Below are 21,288 nucleotides of genomic sequence, written 5' to 3'. Positions count from 1 at the left end.
TAATTGTGCCAGACCATTTTCTAAACTCTTTAGATTCATCATTTAATCTGACAACGAGCTTGTGAGATATCTATCCTTATTATTTCCATTTTACATTGAGGAAATTCAAGCACAGAGAGATTGAGGAACCTGCCCCAGGTATCCCAGCTAGAAGTGGTAGAGTTTGGATCGAGCCTTCTGACTCACAAGCATGTGCTTTTTCAGATGAGAAGAGATTTCTGGCACCTCCTTGGAGATTGGAGTGTTAAAAGAGGAGACTGAAAAATTCTAGGACCGGGTCAGAAAAAATAGAAGATGAGGCTGGAGCATCTTGTAGTGTCCAAAAGTAAGGAATGAGCAAAGAAAGAAACAAAACAAAACAAAAAAATAAACAACCACAATGATGGGGCCATGTTGAAGCCAACTGCAAGAGCTTCCAGTGGCCCAGCTGGAACAATTTAAGCAAAAAGATAAAATATTGAACTATAACTCAAGTATAAAATATATGTCCATTTGTCCACACCGATATGAATCACTGGTGGAATACATTCATAAATGGAGGAGAAGAGACAAATCCTTCTCTTCTTTGGAAGAGAAGAATTCCAAGTCAACTATGTGTACACTCTACCCTTAAGGAGTCGGAGCATAACTCCCAATCTGTAAGTGTGATCTGTGTATAACTTCCTTCCAAAGAGTATGGTTTGGAAAGAGGGATAAAAGCATAACTTTACAGTAAAGAAATTACCAGCACTACTTCAACCAGGTGATCAAGTTTTACATCAAACGGTCATAAATCATGTTGATACTATGGACTCTTGTTATGTAATAATAAAAGCACCTTACCTCTGTGGTCTTCCTCCTCAAAACACATATCCCTATTCCAATCATGAGAAAAAACATCAAACAAATCCCAACTGAGGGACATTCTGCAAAACACCTGACCAAAACTCCTCAAAACTGTCAAGGTTATCAAAACAAGGACAATTTGAGAAACTGTCACAGCCAAAAGGAGCTTAAAGGGACATGGTGAGTGAAGGTAATGTAAGATCCTAATAGAATTCTGGAACAGAAGAAAGGCTTTCGGTAAAAACTAAGAAAATCGGAATAAAGCATGGACTTTAGTTAATAATAGTGTATCAACATTAGTTCATTAATTGTAACAAGTTTACCATATTAATGCGTGATGTGAATAACAGGAAACTGGGTGTGAGGTGTATGGGAACTCTCTGTACTATCTTTGCCGTTTTTCTGTAAATGTAAAACTGGTCTAAAATAGAAAGTTTATTTAAAAGATGATTTATAAAAAGAGGGACCTGACCTTCAGACTTTTGAAGCAGATAGAGATATTTATTGGATGCTTTTTCTCTTGTCCCTCTTGTAATAATCTTCTACCCCAACTTTCATTAAACATTTCAGTGTATGATAAGAGGGATTCAAAGAACTTGCCCTTGGGGGCCACAGGAATGTGGACAAGGGCAGCCATGGCTGGAGGAGCTGGATACCCCACAGCAAGACTATAAGGACGGAGCAGGCCAGAAGGACAGGGTGACAAGCAAAAACTAGGACACATGCAGCATGGCCACAGTCCTTGGGAATCAATAGAAATGCATGGGTGAGGCCCAGGTTAAAGAACCTTTATGGCAAGAATTGTTGGATTCTACAGAAATTAGTCATGAAAATGGGGGAATGTCAGCTCCATAAGGACAAAAATTTGTGTCTTTTGTTCACTGTTGTATCCCCAGCACCTTGAATATATATATATATATATTTTTTTTTAATTTATTTTTTGCCACCCTGTGCTGCATAGGGATCTTAGTTCCCAGACCAGGGATCGAAACTGCACCCCCGCAGTGGAAGCACGTTGTCTTAACCACTGGCCCGCCAGGGAAGTCCAAAAAATATTTGTTAAATGAAGGAATGAAATGAAAGGACATCTCAGCTACCTTTCCCTTTACTTCGCCAAAGAGCAAAGCTCCTGGAATGGGCACAAGAAAAGAAGAGGAGAATTATGTGGACAGGATGCGTAAGTGTGTGTTGTGTGTGTGTGCGCGCGTGTGTGTGTGTGTGTGTTGAGAGATATAATAAAACTTAATGATTTAATCTAACAAAATGGAATTCTATACCTATTGGTAACATTGCCTAAATAATTCCCCTTGATGCCTGACATCTGAAAAGAAAATAGCTATTTTACTTGACAGAAATGACTCATCCTAGAAGGAAAGTTTTCCTGTAACCATAATTGATATTTGGGGAGAAAAAAACCATTTTTTCTCATCACTGTGAATGACAAAGGGATTATTTTGGGGGGTTTATAATGCCTCCCAGGGTACCACTCACATTTCATTCTGTCATAATTGAATTGTCAGTGAATGGTGTTTTCTTAAAGCTCTGGACTGCGGCAGTCCTGCTGTCAATCATCAGTTACCTGTAGTAAGCAGGGATAGCTATTCCAGAATTGTTCCAAAGGAAAAATACATTTTCAGACTCAACAGTTCAAGTAAACTTGCCATTAGGGGTGTACTCAGAGGAGTGCACTGCTCTGATGGTAATATTCTAGAAAAGGTAACTATTGGTGGTAAAAGTTCAGGGTTGCTTTTGCAGTCAGCAATTGGGTCATTCAGTAATCACTGCGTGGGATGAATTACTGAGTGGTAATTGTAAACATTGGTGATAATACTCAGTAATCAAATCATAGAAGACCATCTCAGATGTCTTCCAGCAAACATAGTGCCTCAGTATCTCCCTCTGCAGGAGGTAATCTATTGTGAGGGTTAAGAGTGGGGGTTGGAAAACTATGGTCCAGGGCTCAAATACGGCCCACCATGTGTTTTTGTTAATAAAGCTTTATTGAAACACAGCCATGGTCACTTATTTCGGATTTGTCTGTGGTTGCTTTTATCTACAACAGCAGAACTGAGTTGGTAGAATGAAGACTATATGGCCTGCAAAGCCCAAAATATTTACAGTTTGGTCCTTTACAGAAAAGTTTGATGACCCCTGGTTAAAACCAATAGGTTTTAGAGACTTAGGTAGAGCTGGGGTTCAATCCTGGTTCTGCCATTTACTAACTATATGACTTTGGACAAGTCACTTAACCTAAGTTTGTAATTCCTCATCTCTAATACGTGGCAAGTAATACAGGTTCTTTATTTTTTATCTGCAACTTGCCACCCCCATCCAAAAATGCTTTTGTAAACTGAAAAAGAAAAACCTTTACCGGGAAGACAGGGGAGGTGGTGAATTTTGGTGCCAAAACTCATTTGATGCCAAAACCTGAACTGAAATGGCATGAAAGTATTCTAATATCTATCTATCTGTCTATCATCTATCTGTCTATATCTATCATCTCTATCCTTTATCATCTACTATCCATTATCTATCCATCGATCACATTAACCAGAAGACATTAAAAGCTATTTTAATACTTCCAAATCGTAGTAGCTTGACACAGTATAAGCTTATTTACCACTCACACACAGTGAAATACGAGTGGGGAATGGGGTTCCGTTCCATGTAGTCATGCAGAGATCCAGCCTCCTCCTACTTTGCTGGAAGGCAAACTGAAATATGTAACCTCACAGTCTCCATAGATGGGAAGACAGAGGAAGGAGATGTGGTCACTTCCACTAATCTCCCAGTGGTCAAAACTCAGTCCTGGTGCCACCTAGCTGCAGGAGAGGCTGGGAATACGGCCTAATCATGTGATCATAGAGCAGAGCACATGGACATTGGATCAGTAGTGCTCTCTGCCATATTTATTGTTTATCATAGTTTTACTGAACAAATGTTACACCCTTGATTATAGCATACTGCAGACCCTGCAGGAGACACTAAATAATATAGAGTATAGGCACAGCATTACGTTTGTAAAATCTGCAAGACTCTGAATGAAACTCAGCTGACTCCAAGGATTTCAGATGAGGGACTGGGGACCTACATATTCCTCACCGGCAGGATAGCACAGTTGCTTAGAGATGCATTCTGGGCCAGAGTGCTTGGGTTTGAATCCTGGCTCTCCTACTTTCTAGCTGTGTGACCTTGGGCAGGTTGCTTAACTTCTCTGTGAATCTCTTTCCTCATTTGCTAAAATGACAAGTTACTATATGTAATTCATTCAGCCCAATGCCTGACTCATAATGAGTGCTAAACAAGGGTCAGCTGGTATTATTGTGTGTAGCTATTACTATTGTTAATGTTATTTTTACACACTTAGTACAGTGATTGACACACATTAAGTGCTTGTTTTATAATCAGATGCAGAGCAATCTTTCACAGCATCACAGAGCAATCATCTGGCCTGTGCTTGAATGTTTTCAGTGTTATAAGATCACTATGTAATAAGATGACCAATGTCATTCTTAACTGGCTTCATTAGAAAAATCTCCCTTGTAGGGGGAAGTTTATAGCAATACAAGCCCACCTTAAGAATCAGGAAACATCTCGAGTAAACAACCTAACCTTGAGAGAAAGAGAAATTAGAGAAAGAAGAACAAAAAAATTAGAGAAAGAAGAACAAAATTAGAGAAAGAAGAACAAAAAAATCCCAAAGAGAAAGAAGAACAAAAAAATCCCAAAGCTAGCAGAAGGAAAGAAATCATAAAAATCAGATCAGAAATAAATGAAAAAGAAATGAAGGAAACAATAGCAAAGATCAATAAAACTAAAAGCTGGTTCTTTGAGAAGATAAAATAGATAAACCACTAGCCAGACTCATCAAGAAAAAAAGGGAGAAGACTCAAATCAATAGAATTAGAAATGAAAAAGGAGAAGTAACAACTGACACTGCAGAAATAAAAAAGATCATGAGAGATTATTACAAGCAACTCTATGCCAATAAAATGGACAATCTGGAAGAAATGGACAAATTCTTAGAAATGCATAACCTGCCAAGACTGAATCAGGAAGAAATAGAAAATATGAACAGACCAATCACAAGCACTGAAATTGAAACTGTGATTTAAAATCTTCCAACAAACAAAAGCCCAGGACCAGATGGCTTCACAGGCGAATTCTATCAAACATTTAGAGAAGAGCTAACACCTATCCTTCTCAAACTCTTCCAAAATATAGCAGAGAGAGGAACACTCCCAAATTCCTTCTACAAGGCCACCATCACCTTGATACCAAAACGAGACAAGGAGGTCACAAAGAAAGAAAACTACAGGCCAATATCACTGATGAACATAGATGCAAAAATCCTCAACAAAATACTAGCAAACAGAATCCAACAGCACATTAAAAGGATCATACACCATGATCAAGTGGGGTTTATTCCAGGAATGCAAGGATTCTTCAAATCTATCAATGTGATAAATCATATTAACAAACTGAAGGAGAAAAACCATATGATCATCTCAATAGATGCAGAGAAAGCTTTTGACAAAATTCAACACCCATTTATGATAAAAACCCTGCAGAAAGTAGGCATAGAGGGAACTTTCCTCAACATAATAAAGGCCATATATGACAAGCCCACAGCCAACATCATCCTCAATGGTGAAAAACTGAAAGCATTTCCACTAAGATCAGGAGCAAGACAAGGTTGCCCACTCTCACCACTCTTATTCAACATAGTTTTGGAAGTTTTAGCCACAGCAATCAGAGAAGAAAAGGAAATAAAAGGAATCCAAATCGGAAAAGAAGAAGTAAAGCTGTCACTGTTTGCAGATGATATGATACTATACATAGAGAATCCTAAAGATGCTACCAGAAAACTACTAGAGCTAATCAATGAATTTGATAAAGTAGCAGGATACAAAATTAATGCACAGAAATCTCTGGCATTCCTATATACTAATGATGAAAAATCTGAAAGTAAAATCAAGAAAACACTCCCATTTACCATTGCAACAAAAAGAATAAAATATCTAGGAATAAACCTACCTAAGGAGACAAAAGACCTGTATGCAGAAAATTATAAGACACTGATGAAAGAAATTAAAGATGATACAAATAGATGGAGAGATATACAATGTTCTTGGATTGGAAGAATCAACATTGAGAAAATGACTCTACTACCCAAAGCAACCTATAGATTCAATGCAATCCCTATCAAACTACCACTGGCATTTTTCACAGAACTAGAAGAAAAAATTTCACAATTTGTATGGAAACACAAAAGACCCTGAATAGCCAAAGCAATCTTGAGAACGAAAAATGGAGTTGGAAGAATCAGGCTCCCTGACTTCAGACTATACTACAAACTACAGTAATCAAGACAGTATTGTACTGGCACAAAAACAGAAATATAGATCAATGGAACAGGATAGAAAGCCCAGAGATAAACCCACGCACATATGGACACCTTATCTTTGATAAAGGTGGCAGGAATGTACAGTGGAGAAAGGACAGCCTCTTCAATAAGTGGTGCTGGGAAAACTGGACAGATACATGTAAAAGTATGAGATTAGACCACTCCCTAACACCATACACAAAAATAAGCTCAAAATGGATTAAAGACCTAAATGTAAGGCCAGAAACTATCAAACTCTTAGAGGAAAACAGGCAGAACACTCTATGACATAAATCACAGCAAGATCCTTTCTGACCCACCTCCTAGAGAAATGGAAATAAAAACAAAAATAATCAAATGGGACCTAATGAAACTTCAAAGCTTTTGCACAGCAAAGGAAACCATAAACAAGACCAAAAGACAACCCTCAGAATGGGAGAAAATATTTGCAAATGAAGCAACTGACAAAGGATTAATCTCCAAAATTTACAAGCAGCTCATGCAGCTCAATAACAAAAAAACAAACAACCCAATCCAAAAATGGGCAGAAGACCTAAATAGACATTTCTCCAAAGAAGATATACCGACTGCCAACAAACACATGAAAGAATGCTCAACATCATTAATCATTTGAAAAATGCAAATCAAATCTACAATGAGATATCATCTCACACCAGTCAGAATGGCCATAATCAAAAAATCTAGAAACAATAAATGCTGGAGAGGGTGTGGAGAAAAGGGAACACTCTTGCACTGCTGGTGGGAATGTGAATTGGTTCAGCCACTATGGAGAACAGTATGGAGGTTCCTTAAAAAACTACAAATAGAACTACCATATGACCCAGCAATCCCAGTACTGGGCATATACCCTGAGAAAACCAAAATTCAAAAAGAGTCATGTACCAAAATGTTCATTGCAGCTCTATTTACAATAGCCCAGAGATGGAAACAACCTAAGTGCCCATCATAAGATGAATGGATAAAGAAGACGTGGCACATATATACAATGGAATATTACTCAGCTATAAAAAGAAACGAAATTGAGCTATTTGTAATGAGGTGGATAGACCTAGAGTCTGTCATACAGAGTGAAGTAAGTCAGAAAGAAAAAGACAAATACCGTATGCTAACACATATATATGGAATTTAAGAAAAAAAAATGTCATGAAGAACCTAGGGGTAAGACAGGAATAAAGACCCAGACCTACTGGAGAACGGACTTGAGGATATGGGGAGGGGGAAGGGTGAGCTGTGACAGGGTAAGAGAGAGGCATGGACATATATACACTAACAAACGTAAGGTAGATAGTGGGAAGCAGCCGCATGGCACAGGGATATTGGCTCAGTGCTTTGTGACCGCCTGGAGGGGTGGGAGAGGGAGGGTGGGAGGGAGGGAGACGCAAGAGGGAAGAGATATGGGAACATATGTATATGTATAACTGATTCACTTTGTTATAAAGCAGAAACTAACACACCATTGTAAAGCAATTATACCCCAATAAAGATGTTAAAAAAAAAAAATATCTCCCTTGTAGAAACCACTGTGGTTAACATCTAATAAATACTGAGGACATATTTGGTGCTGGGTACTCAGCCAAGCCCCTAACTGACATCACTTTGTCATCCTTCCTTTACCCTATGAAGTAGCTTTGCTTGCTGAGGATTCGCAGAGATGAACACTAAGCCCAGAGGGTTGAACTGCTCAGCCCAGGGTCTCACAGCCACTTGGCGGTGAAGGGGTTTTAGATCCAGTAATATCTGGATCCAGGGCCCCTCCTGTCTTACTCACTCTACCCTTTGGAATTAAGCAAATTAAGTAGGAAACTTCCATTTCCCTTTATCTCAGAATCAGGATGGTCTCTGCTGTGCCTCTCAAGATGCTATTGTTACCCCAAATATGTTCATTGCCCAATCATCTCTGTTTTCTAGAGACTTTTCAGGTAGGTAATCAATATAGAAACATAACTACAATAACTTAGTTTTAATTTTGATTTAACATTTATTAATTTAACCATTGGTTTGTCTTTAAAGAAAACAATTTTTTTACCAACATGCTTATAGTATATAGCCATTATAACTAATTTCCCAAATTTTAACCAGCATTCATCACAATTACTGTGACGAATATTACATATTACAATAGCGACATTATGCATGGTTCCATATCATTAACACCAGACTAAATTTACATGTGAAATTGGATACAATGTGCTACAAGTAATTGATGGAACGTTTCTGATACATTAAGTAAGTTCAAGTAATGAAATCACTAGCAGTCTTTGTCTTACTCAAACTAGCTATGAAAGATTGTATTAGGTGAACTGGAATGTTTGACTTTTATGTTATGGCTAAACTAAGGCCGGTGCTGGAATTAATCTTGTTGGTAAAGTGCAGCAGACACTAATACGATGTTGTTCATAGGCTGCCAAATCGGAAGAAACATTACAGGGGACTGGTACCTATGACAATCTCACGTCTTCCCCACTAACTGCTGCTGCCACATCGGAGTCGAGCCCACTGGCCTCGCCTTGACCACTGCCAGCTTCTCCTCCTATTTTCCCGATGATATTTCTCGGTTAAGTTGTGAGATGACACATTGAGTTTCCTGGCCCAGAATCTTCATTTTAGTAGCGCTCAATCTCTATGAGCATCTAGGATGTGTGAGGAAGCACTTTGCTGCCCTGGTCACTCTGCCCCAGGGCCAAACTGAATGACCTCTCAGCAGGCTGCACCTCCCTTTTGTCATCCTGACTCCACAAAGTGTTGAAATGTAAGTCTACCAATTTAATTTTAATATCTCTTGAACTTGTCTCCTCCTCTCCAATGCCTTATCTGTAGTTCGGGCTGACATCAGCTCCTGTCTGGACTCTTGGATAAATAGCTGCTAAATGGACTTGTGTCTAGGAACACAGCCCTGATACCTTAACTTCCCCGCTGAAAATTCTCCAAGGGCGCCTCACCTCCTGCAAGATAATTCAGCCTCCTTAGCATCCTGCCTCAGATGTGTGAGGATCTGTCCTCCGCCACCTTACACAGCTTTCCTGTCACCCTCCTCTTTTGTATTCCACCTTCTAGGTGGTTTACAAATGCTTTCTCTTCATTCCCAGGCCTCTGCCTCACTCCCACTGCTTCCCATCCTGAGCCCTTACTCTCTTGAGCATCTCCGGCTTGTCCTTCAGACCTAGTTCATCAAGTCCATGGACAGGCTTCCCTGATACAGCCCCACCAGTGCCCTTCCTTGTTGATTCCACACCATCATCTGCTTTCCTTTATCCTGGCACTCACTGAAATTTCTGCTCATGTGTAAGATGCACCCTTCCCAATCCTAAATATGCATACCCTCTAAGTTATCTGGTTCCTATTATAAACAGTGACAATTCTGCCCCCAATTCCAGCGTGTGAGTGGGGATTTCCTCACACCATCAAGTTATCTCCAACACCAGATGTGTGTCTTATAATTGAACTTAACGCTGATACTTTCTACCTGGAGACAGAGCCAGATACTACATCATTGCCCCCTCCCAGCCCCCAGCTTCAGATGCTACTTGCAAGTATAGGTTGTCACCTGTGCTTCTGACCAATAGGTTACATATTGGAGGTTCCAACAAACCTTTTCTAGGGTTCAATGACTTTGCTAGAGCAGCTCACAGAACTCAGGGAAACATTTACTTACTAGATTACTTGTTTTTTTAAGAGGATATATCTCAGGAACATCCAAGTGGAAGAGATGCACAGGGCAAGGCATGGGGAAAGGGCTTGAGCTTCCATGCCCTCTCAGAGCCCCCAGCTCTCCCTAAATCTCCGGGTGTTCACCAACTGGGAAGCTCTCTGAATCCTGTCCTTTTGGGTTTTTAAGGAGGCTTCATTACAGAGGCATGATTAATTAAATCATCGGCCATTGGTGATTGAACTCAGTCTCTAGCTCCTCTCCCCTCTCAGGAGGACAGGACGGAGGGACTGAAAGTTCCAACTCTCTAAAATCAAGTGGTTGGTTCTCCTGGCAACCAGCCCCCACCTCTAGCTGAGGTTCAAAATTCACCTCATTAACATAACAAAAGACATCTTTGTTGTTCTCCTCACTTAAAACCCAATGTTTTAGGAGTTCTTTGTCAGAAACTGGGGACTAAGACCAAATATATATTTCTTTTCTTGGATATATATTTCTTATTATAAATCACAATATCACACATATATTAAAGAGTGATAATAATTCTACTCGCTAGAGACAAAGCACAGCCATTCAGAATATAAGCAAATAGATGATTTACACATTCTACCCATGTAATATAAATAAAATATACATAATAAAACAAAATAATACATAATATATAAGTAAATGTAATAAATATATAAATAAATATAAATAAAATATATTTTATTTATTATTATTCTATTATAAATAAATAATGTATTTATCTATGTGAATACTCGGGACATATTTCATCTTACTGATGCTTACATGTAGTATTTTATGAACAAAATTAAATACAAATCACTTGAAGTACATAATTTGAAAAGGAATTTCCTTATAAAATTGTCAGTGTGGTGAATGTAGCATTTTGTTATATTTAATTTCTTTCTTCTATCTCTCACTTACGGACCTTCGAGAGCAGAGTTTTTATCAGCTTTGTATTTCCAAGGCCTACCACAGTAACAGGCCCACAGTGGATGCCAGTAAATACTAATTAAATTGTTTGCTTTCTGGGTTTGCTGTCATGCAGTTGGGAAAATGCACTTTTCTTGTATAAACACATAGAAAGTACTAGAAAGCAAACTCAATGTATTCTGTCATTCGCACTTATTTTGAAAGATAAGAGCAGCTTCTTGACAATACAATGAGGGAAAGTAACTGTTCTTAGGCTTTTTCTTTCCTCTCCTCAAAAATTATCAGGCAGTACTAAGAGAGAAGTTTATAACAATAGATGCCTACATTAAAAAAAGGAGAGATGTCTCAAATAAGCAATGTAACTTTATCCCTCAAAGAGACAGAGAAAGCACAAACTAAGCTTAAATTAGAAAGAGGAAATAACAAAAATTAGAGCAGAAATAAATAAAATAGAGAATAGAAAAACAATAGAAAAAAAATCAATGAAACCAAGAGTTGGTGTTTTGAAAAGATAGACAAAATTGACAAACCCTTAGCTGGACTAAGAAAAAAAGAGAGAAGACTCAAATAAATAAATAAATCAGAACTGAAAGAGGAAATATTGTAACTGATGTTACAGAAATAAAAAGAATCATAAGAGACTACTATGAAAAATTCTGTGCCCACAGATTGGTAACCTAAAGAAAAAGTGGATAAATTCCTAGATACACACACACAACTTACCAAGATTGAATCATGAAGAAATAGAAAGTCTGAACAGACCTATAACTAGGAGATTGACCCAGTAATCAAAAACCTCCCAACAAAGAAAAGCCCAGCAGCAGATGTCTTCACTGGTGAATTCTTCCAAACATTTAAAGAACTAACACCAATGCTTTTCAAACTCTTTCAAAGAATTGATGTGGAAGGAATACTTCCAAATGAGGTCAGCATTACCCTGGTGCCAAAGCCAGACAAAGACATCACAAGAAAACTACAGGCCAATATTCCTGATAAACATAGATGCAAAAATCCTCAACAAAACACTAGTAAACCAAATCCAACAGCACATTAAAAAGATCATGCACCATGACCAAGTAGAATTTATCCCTGGGATGGAAGGCTGAATCAACATATGAAAATCAATTAATGTGATACACCACACTGACAGAATTAAGGGTACAAATCATATGATCATCTCAATAGATGCAGAAAAAGCATCTATTGACAAATTCAATACCCTTTCATGATATATACTGTCAACTAGGAAAAGAAGGAAAGCATCTCTACATAATAAAGGCCATACATGAAAAGGCCATAGCTAACATCACACTCCGTGGAGAAAAACAGAAATCTTTCAATGGAGAAAAATAGAAACCTTTCCTTCTAGGATTAGGAGCAGGGCAAGGATGCCTACTCTTGTTGAGTGTTCTTATTACAATAATAATAATAATAATAATAATAATAATAATAATAATAATAATAATAATAATAATAAAGGAATAAAAGGCTCAAAAAGCAAAAAAAAAAAAAAAAAAAAAAATTACACCACCAAACTCAAATTTTCACCTTAGAAGCACTAAATCCCTTTCAATGTGTCTAAAGTCAAAGCATATTAAAAAAAAAAAAAAATCTAAGACTTACCTCAAAACTTACAGCTCCATTGTGGTCCGTATCAAATGCATTGAACAGAAAATGTGCGTATGTGGTAGAGTCTGAAATGTTGAAAATAAAATAATAAGTTAGCATTTCATTATCCTACAAAGGATTTGTATAGCATGTCCCAAGCCTCTTTCTATCTAGGAAAATCTACTCTATCTCCTTTGACTTGTGCTTTCTTCTCAGCTGCCCACCTTCTCTCCATAGAGGATTGTAATTTGAGATTCATAGGTGTGAGTTACCTACAGAGGCCATTGGTGACAGAAGCTCTTTAAGTTTCTGGCTGGAAATGCTCTGAACACATGGGAGACTTAGGTGATGTTACTGACCCTGGGATGAGTAATGTTACCATAGGTGGGTGTGAGGATTAACAAGATGCATCTGGAAATCGCATAGTGCTTGGCAGGGACTATCTCTAGAAGAAGTAAAATAATAAAAATACTAATAATGAGGCACAGATGAATTGCTATTATTGGTGTTGTTATTATTAGTTTGTTCATCATTTTACAACCCAGATAAGGATATCAGGACTCAGAGAAGTTGAGAAACTTGCCCAAAATCACACAGTCCATACGGAGTAGAGTGGAATATAACTTAGGTCTTTCTGACCAAAAAGCTAAGCTAGCCCATAGCCAGTAAGGCTGCCTGATGAAGTGGAAACCAGGGTGATTTGGGAAGTTTCTGAGGCCATGTTGAAAGTGGATTGTGTGGTCCTAAAGGTTCCCAGTTGAAAGCAGTGAGGAGCTCCTGCTTTGCCTGGGTCCTGGATGGGATTAGAGGCTCTGGGCAATGGTAGACAGCTTTGGACAGCTCTCTTGTCCCAGTGCCACACGATGGTACCTAATGATACTGAAGTTCTCTGAAATCTAACACTTCCTCTGAGTTTGCTTCAAGTAGGTTATTTCCCTCTAATTTTTCTTTCCTTCCATTTTTCTCCTTTGTCTCCCTAATCTCTGAAATTTCTGGCTTTATATTTTTAAAGTATATGTATTTTTCTTATTGTGTTCTTTTCTTAGTGCACAGTTTTCATTTTTAAGTGCTTCTGTGCTTGACCCTTGATCAAATTTACGTGATTCTTTTAAATGTTTCATCTCATGGGTTTTAGCCTTTTATTGTAACCTCTTTTATATTAAAAAATTATAACCTTTTAGCTCATTGGCTCTAGCCTTATATCTTCTTTTTAAAACCTCATCTATTTCTATTTTATAACTTTTAACCTTTAATTTTACTGGGATTTAGCAAAACTTCTGTTCGCCTTTTACTTTATGAACTGCTTTTTGAAGACTGTCAAGAAAGTAAGTCATAGAAGCAGGAGTAGAGAATAGCTCTCCCCAAATAAGAGAGAGGTCAGAGGTCATGCAAACTTCTCTCCTAGCTCTCAAGCATCCATGGCCTGTGTATGGATTTTCTTCCCTGAATGCCTCACCCCAATGGTTAACTCTGTTGCAGGCCATATATTTCACAAGGTAAATTGTATACTCAGTTTCTCAAAATGGTGGTGGTACTTTCTTTCACCTCTTATCTTGAAATATGATGTGAGGAACCACTTATTTTTAAACGTATGAATTAATAACACTGTTTACAATGAGCCAAACAGGCACCACAATTGGGCCTTAACGGTATGTAAAACTGTTGTTTGTAGAGTGGATGTCTATCTTGTGTTTATTGGTCACAGGAAGAAGCCCTTTCGGGTATGAAACCAGGGTTTTGACTACAATCAATTTAGTGAGATTGTTGGGAAGTTCCATATAGAATTATCAAGAATTGTCAGTCTATTTCTATTTGCAAAGTTGTTTTGCTCTCAACAGTACTTTTACGTAGACTTCTTGAACTATTTAGTGCCCTATGGAGAAATGAGCTGACAGATGGTATGCTAAACTTATTTTCAGGGAAGAAAAAATAAGGGATTTTGCGTATTTTAAAATGAGCTTCATTAAGCAGGTCTCTTGTTACTTTATTTATACAGTAAGAGTAAGTGCCTTTACCTTAGCAAGCAGAACGCACCGTGAATAATGGCTCAGAACAAACGATGTTGGCAACTTTTAAAAACTTAAAACACAAGATAATGTAGGCATACAATAATTACCATCCTTCTCAGATGAGGTTGTTCTAGTTTAAAGCTTGACACAGGGGACACACACTCTCAAGGTTTTCCCTAATGTGGTTCAGAGGACGTCTTTTTCCTCTAAATGTACCTTGGCAAGTTTCCTGGAAGTGAAGCCAGTTTTCTAACCTACATATACCAGGCGGAGAGAGGTTGCTAATACAGTAGTGGAGTCAGATTGCCCGAATTTGAATCTCAGCTCTACCAACTATTAACCGTGTGACCTTGGGTGTGTTGTTTAACCTCTCTGTGACTCAGTTTCCTCAGCTACAAAATCATAACAAGATGTACTTCAGAGAGTCATCATAAAGAGATTAAATGAGGTACTATACCCAAAATTCTTAGAACAGTCCTAGGCAAATATTAAATGTTCACTAATTATTAGCTATCATTATTAAATAAATGTCATCAAATATTTTTTTTACAGATTAATACAGTTCACCTGAAAACATTTCTATTTTTTGTGAACTCTCAATTGTGTATCTAAGTGACCGAAGTTCTAACCTAATGGAACTTCATGCTCAGTGCAAACCAGTACAATTATATCATGAATGGTACTGAGTTTCTGACAGAGTTTGGATTTCTTCAGTAGACATCTGGAGACAGTGAAAGATTTTAAAGAAGGGGAATGATGCTACTAGCTTTGATGGGGTGAGAGGAAGGAGATAAGGCGTTGGAAGTGTCTGACTGGGCACAGAGGTGGATTCTGTAGAGAAAAAGGAAACTGTCCACAAAACCATCTTGGTCTGATTTCATCTGACTGTGCTCTTCTTAAATACTCAGTAAATATTTGCTAAAAGGATGAATAACTGGCATCCTGGATTCTAGATTTCAGTACAGTTCAGGGCTCAAAAGAAATGGCAATGGTTTCTGCTCTTCCCATATGAGCTGACAGTCTTCTTTGACCATAATTCCTTCCATATAACAAAAAGTTACTGAGTATCATATGATGACTTTGCTCAGTTTCCTGTAATTTTACTTGTGAAGCTGAAAATTAAGTGTTGAAATTTTACAGTTAGGGGACAAAATTTGTGGAGTCTTAAGATAGGAAGTGATCTTGGATACCATTTAGCTATTTATCTACATTTAACAAAGGCGGGAAGTGGGTGTAGGTAATGTTAGGGACGTCGTTATGGTCACCTAGTTAGTTAACGGTAGAGTTGGTAATGAAATCAAGACATTCCAACACTAACTCTTAGAAATAAAGGATGTTAGAACAGAAGGAAAACATGAGGATTCTTCTGTTCCACATCTGGTGAAGGAACAACCTGAGGCCCAGAGAAATAAGCTATTTGAGTCACACATTTTCGTGGGGGCAGAGAGTCTATCTGTAAACTCAGGACTCTTGACCTAGTCCAGTGTCTTTAACCCAGTTATGACCAGAGCACAGTGATGATACCAACTAATCCCTTGGTTGGAAAGGCCATGGATACACATACATTTCAGAATATTTAAACAAATACACTTGATTATCATGTTCCAGGTCTGTGGTTGAAATCAGTCTGGTTGATTTCTTTCTTCCACCACAAATCCCCTACTCCCACCTGAATTCAGGCAAAAGGTACAGACTTAGATTAATGCATTTGAATATACAATTCATGGCAATGTTACTACAGTAAGGCAGGTTCACATACATGAGTGGTAGTCTCTGTTAAGTATGTTCTCTCTAAATCACCCTGAAAATTCCTAGAAATATTGTCTGCGCATGAGAAGGATAATCAGTGGGTGGAGTTATTTGGAAAAAAAATTTAAACCTTTATGTCCATAGAGCTCATCTAAGTGCCTCAAGTGTCTTGAACGCAGTGATTGTTCGATAAATATTTGTTGACTTAGATTCTTCTGACTGAAGCTCATTGATTCGTTCCTTCAGTAGCTGTTTATCAGGTGCCTTGTATAGTCAAAGCAAATGCAAAATTCCTACAACAGAAGCAGGAGTAGCCCAGGAAATTGGAATTTTCATGAGCTTTAAAAATGCCTGGTGAGCTAAGAGTTTCTAAGCTAAGGTTTCCCCTGTACGTGGCACTGAAAAGCATTGCTGGGCTTCCCTGGTGGCGCAGTGGTTGAGAGTCCGCCTGCCGATGCAGGGGACACGGGTTTGTGCCTCGGTCTGGGAGGATCCCGCATGCCGCGGAGTGGCTGGGCCCGTGAGCCATGGCCGCTGAGCCTGCGCGTCTGGAGCCTGTGCTCCGCCACGGTAGAGGCCACAACAGTGAGAGGCCCGCGTACCGAAGAAAAAAAAAAAAGAAAAGCATTGCTGTAATGATACAGGTAATGGCACAAACAAGCCATTTCCTCTCGGCTTGTTTTATAGGAGACATACTTTATCCCTTACAAACAGGAAGATTCTGTTCAGTCCAGCTGTGCTGACATCCAGAACTCCAAACAAGTCGTGCTTGGTAAACCATCTTGCTAAGAAGTAGAGAAAACTAAAGAGCCTGACACAGTACAAATTGCAGAAGGTTCTGGCAATAAGACAAAGAACCTCCCTGGAGGAAACTGTGAGACATTGTGATTTATGGACCCATCATTATTACGACTCATAATGAGAGACATCTGTTGCTTTCAGGCCATCAACCTAAATAAATGACTACACAGAAATGTGAGGATGGCCATAACATGGATTTGCCTGCCATCGGAGAATACATTCCTCCTTAGGACATTTTCCCTTTTCTAGCGGCACTGCAAGATACAATTTGCATGCGCGATATTAATTTTTAAAATTGCAAGTCATCATTTTTAAAAGTATTTCATTTCCTTCAGTAATGCTGGCTGCTTTTAGATTTATGCATTCAATTAACAGGAATAATCAATGAATTTTTACGAGTGCAAAAGTGATCTTTCCACAAATCCCTTTGGACTTTGTAACAAGAATCCCTTGCAAAGGATTGTGCTTAAGTAGATGTTCTCTAATGTTGAAATGTTATTTTTCAGATAAGGATAAAATTTTAATGTGGAGTTGTATCCAATTTGTAGCATGTAATAACTTTCATTTGAGATAATCAAAAAATAAAAGATTTCCATTTGTGCTAAGTGTTTTTTTTTTAAATTTTTATTTATTTACTTATTTATTTTTGGCTCTGTTGTGTTTTCGTTGCTGTGTGCGGGCTTTCTCTAGTTGCGGCGAGCCGGGGCTACTCTTCCTCGCGGTGCGTGGGCTTCTCATTGCGGTATCTTCTCTTGTTGCAGAGCACGGGCTCTAGAGCGCAGGCTCAGTAGTTGTGGTGCACGGGCTTAGCTGCTCTGCGGCATGTGGGATCTTCCCGGATCAGGGCTTGAACCCGTGTCCCCTGCATTGGCAGGCGGATTCTTAACCACTGCACCCTCCATTTGTGCTAAGTGCTTTGATATTAATGCCTATCAATATATTGTCAGACACTTAGTTTATAGTAAACATCATTCTTTTAAAAAATTCCATGGTTTTTAATAATTTAGAAATATGTGTTAAACAAATGATATTCTAAATTCCTTATCTATTCAGACAAAGGATCCATTACAATCCTGGCATCAGACCCTATGACCAATACCTGTCTGTGGGCTGTTATTAATGAGATGGGGTTGGGGAAGTTGTCACCTATGATGTATCCAAATTCATGTAATAGTGGGTCATCCTGTGTTTTCTCCGAATTCTAATTTAATTCTTTGAAAAGTCCACCTTAAGTGAAACTTTCTAGTTTGATAATCCATGCCCAAAATTGAAATTTTCAATTTCAACTTCAAATTCAACCTATTAAATATCTAAAGCCAAAAGTGAATCTATTTTTTGTATGAAATAATTAATATTTAAGTGTTGTATACATTCAAAGTGCCTTTTACAGATATTATCCCATGGTGAGGTGGATGTCATTCGTTCATCCATGCATTCACCCTGTTTTGCAGTGAGTATCTAGAGCAACTACTTGTCACTCACTGTTCCATGACCTGTGGACACAGCAGTGAGCAAAGCAGACAAAAACTTCTGTTCCCTTGGAGATGACATTCTAGTGGAAAAAGAGACAGTAAGCAACAACACAAACAAATGAAATATATATTACTAGATGCTCTTGAGAGCTAAAGAGAAACATAAAGAAAAGGCCTGGGCAATATATAGGGGTTGTCATTTAAGCCAGGGTGGCCAGAGGAAGCCTCACTGAGAAGGTGGCATTTGAATAAAAGCAGAGGCAGTGAGAATATTGAGATGGATATTCGGGAGAAAAGAATTCCAGGCAGAGAGAATAATGAGTGAACTCAAAGGCCCAGAGATAGGACTTCCCTGGTGGTCCAGTGGTAAGACTACAAGCTTCCACTGCAGGGTGTGTGGGTTCAATCCCTGGGTGGGGAACTAAGATCCCACATGCTGCACGGCCAAAAATAAAAAATAAAAAAATAAAATAAAAAAACAAAGGCCCAGAGGCAGCAGCAGGACTGCTGTGCTGGAGGAAGGGCAAGAGGCCAGGACCTCTGGAATGAGGTGAGTGAAGGGGAGGGTCAGTGAAGGACGAGGCAGAGATAGAACAGGAGACGGTGACCTTGCCCTATGCTCTGAGTGGATGGAAGATTCTGTGCAGAGCAGTGAGACGACATGGCTTACATTTTACCAGGATTACTCTGGCTCATGTTGAAAATACAGCATGGCTGGGGAGTGGAGAAGAGGGGTGGAATCAGGGAGACTTAGTTCAGAGACCACAGCAGTTATTTTGGCATCAGATGATGGTGGATCTTTTAAGTGGAATTGAAGTGAAAAGATGATGGCAAAGAAATGGATGAATTTCTCTGCACCTTAGTTTCCACATTCATTAGAAAGGGAGAACCATAACTCGGGTTGTTGGGAGGTGATGGGTAACACATGCCAAGGCCAGACACGTATTAGATACATGATGAAAGGTGGCTACTTCAGCTCAGGCTCAATTTATCTGGATAGACTTATTTTATTTCCTCCCTGTTGTTCAGCTTGTCTAATTGTGCCTACCTTGTTCTTTTATAATACTATATTTTTAACCCCTATCCTCACATTTATTTTTTTATGTTGACACTGTTCATCTGCTACTTTAGACTCTAACATTCTTTGGGGCAGGTACCACATCTCACCCCTCTTACATCATCAGCACCTAATACACAGCTGGACACAGAGCCGGCTGCAGGACAAGTCTGAGCTGGGCATCCTGCTGAGTGATTGAAGGAGAGACTATAAGGTCCAGTGGCAAATATATCTCTCACTCATCTCTAACAGGTATGTATTATCCTTATGCGTTCCTTGTTCTCTTTCCAATTAAAATAAAGTCTAGGGTGGTATTAATTTTCTTAGATGCAGGGGTAGGGGTGATAGTGGAGAGTTCCTGAAAGAGAGAGGAAGAGCAGAAAGAATATTAGATGAGGTTACAGAAAAATCTGGGTTCTAACCTAGATCTGCCACTTAGTGGATGTGTGACTCTGAGCAAAACATTTAGCTTCTCTAAGCCCTGGATTTCAGATCCGAAAATTGAGGATAATTCCATTTGTCCTAATTTTGAGAGTTGGGAGAATGAGACGTATAATGCATGTGAAAGCTTTGTGGCATATCCAGGACTCACCCATCATAGTTAGAAAGCACTGCGCCTTTGAGAGATGTGGTATCGAGCACACAGGAATACTGCTTGCATTAAGCTAAAGAGTGAACTCTAGGGTATTTGATAATCTGTAAGTAGCTTACTTTTATGATGTATTGAGAATCGTATGCACTGCATACTGTGTATTAATTCTCTGACATAAAGATGAAAAATGTAGAGTCATGCCATGAAAGATTAAACCAAACTCAAGATTGCAAGCATAATTCTAACTGAGAGTAGAATTCACTGGTCCACATTTGTACTTACCTCCCTGTGGAAAGAACTGCGAGTAAATCTCTTTGAAGGTGTCTTCATTGACAACCCCGCTGGGGCATTCCTAGAGAAAGTGGTAGAGAGGCAATATGAGCAAAGTGTTCATAAAACTGATTTTTTGCCCATTTGAAATAGAACTGCCTACCGTGCAAGGCTGCAGCAAGAAAGTTCCCCATCCACCCATTATCACAAAAAGAAAAAAAGCACACTATAAACTTCGCTTTGTTCCAGTTCTCACAGACTGAAAAAAAAGTTGCTGTTGTAAAAATCTTTGCCTAGTGTCAGCATCAAAGCTGGTCTGACACATTAAAAAAACACACTGCTGTTTTTAAGAACATGTATGTATATTATCAACGAGGTAGGAAAACATTACTTTGTGTTTCATATATCAAGGACATTGCAAGATGCTTCTGATGTGGTCTTTGCTGGGTCTTGGTGCTGTATCCTCTGGAGATGTGCTGGACCCCCATAATCTTTAGTTCAATGAGAAAATGCTGTGCTTCCTTTGGGTATAAGGTGGCCCAACAAGTCTCAAACAGAAATAGTTACTAATTTCTGTTAACAGATTGTAGGACTAAATGATGACATTGTTAGTAATAAGTAACTCTGAGTAAGGCAGGACCTGAAGATCTGCTGAATTTCTGGAGAGGAAGGTTTGAAAAGAAACAGGCCTGAACATAATGAATTCCCACTTTTGTCCCATGGTTGGAGTTATTTAAGACTAAAGGATATTGACCTTGGGAACTCCACTAATGTTGGACTACTGACTTGGTGGGACCAGAGGGTAAAGGTACCCCTCTGAGATTGGGCATTTTCTGTAAAAGGAGCTGCAATCTAAAATGTTAGAAAAGATCTGCCTTGATGCCGAAATCAGGACTAAGTAAGTGGACTTGAG

General features: G+C 38.8%; 2 protein-coding genes across 10 annotated transcripts in view; one reads left to right on the top strand and one right to left on the bottom strand.

Moving 5' to 3' along the window:
* PACRGL (parkin coregulated like) overlaps positions 1–17,870 on the top strand; it is a 52,079-nt gene extending 34,209 nt beyond the window's left edge. For 3 of the 6 annotated variants that reach the window (XM_033421589.2, XM_033421588.2, XM_033421590.2), the window contains exon 11: positions 205–4,003. The gene's annotated coding sequence lies outside the window, so the exon portion shown is untranslated. Of the gene's footprint in view, positions 1–204; positions 4,004–8,632; positions 12,276–16,870 lie in introns of those variants that run through there. The other 3 variants (XR_004481486.2, XM_033421586.2, XM_033421587.2) reach the window with 3 other exon arrangements.
* Positions 1–21,288, bottom strand: part of KCNIP4 (potassium voltage-gated channel interacting protein 4) — a 1,200,268-nt gene that overhangs the window by 14,426 nt on the left and 1,164,554 nt on the right. For all 4 annotated transcript variants that reach the window (XM_049708791.1, XM_004266195.3, XM_004266193.3 and 1 more), the window contains 2 exons: positions 20,388–20,457; positions 12,441–12,511 (listed from right to left, as the gene is read on the bottom strand). In XM_049708791.1, the coding sequence (XP_049564748.1) occupies positions 12,441–12,511; positions 20,388–20,457 (141 nt within the window). The remainder of the gene's footprint in view (positions 1–12,440; positions 12,512–20,387; positions 20,458–21,288) is intronic.

This window comes from Orcinus orca, chromosome 4 (genome assembly GCF_937001465.1).
Source record: "Orcinus orca chromosome 4, mOrcOrc1.1, whole genome shotgun sequence".
NCBI classification, from domain to species: domain Eukaryota; kingdom Metazoa; phylum Chordata; class Mammalia; order Artiodactyla; family Delphinidae; genus Orcinus; species Orcinus orca.
Note: the sequence above shows the minus strand (reverse complement) of the source record. Positions and strands in the feature narration are given on the sequence as shown.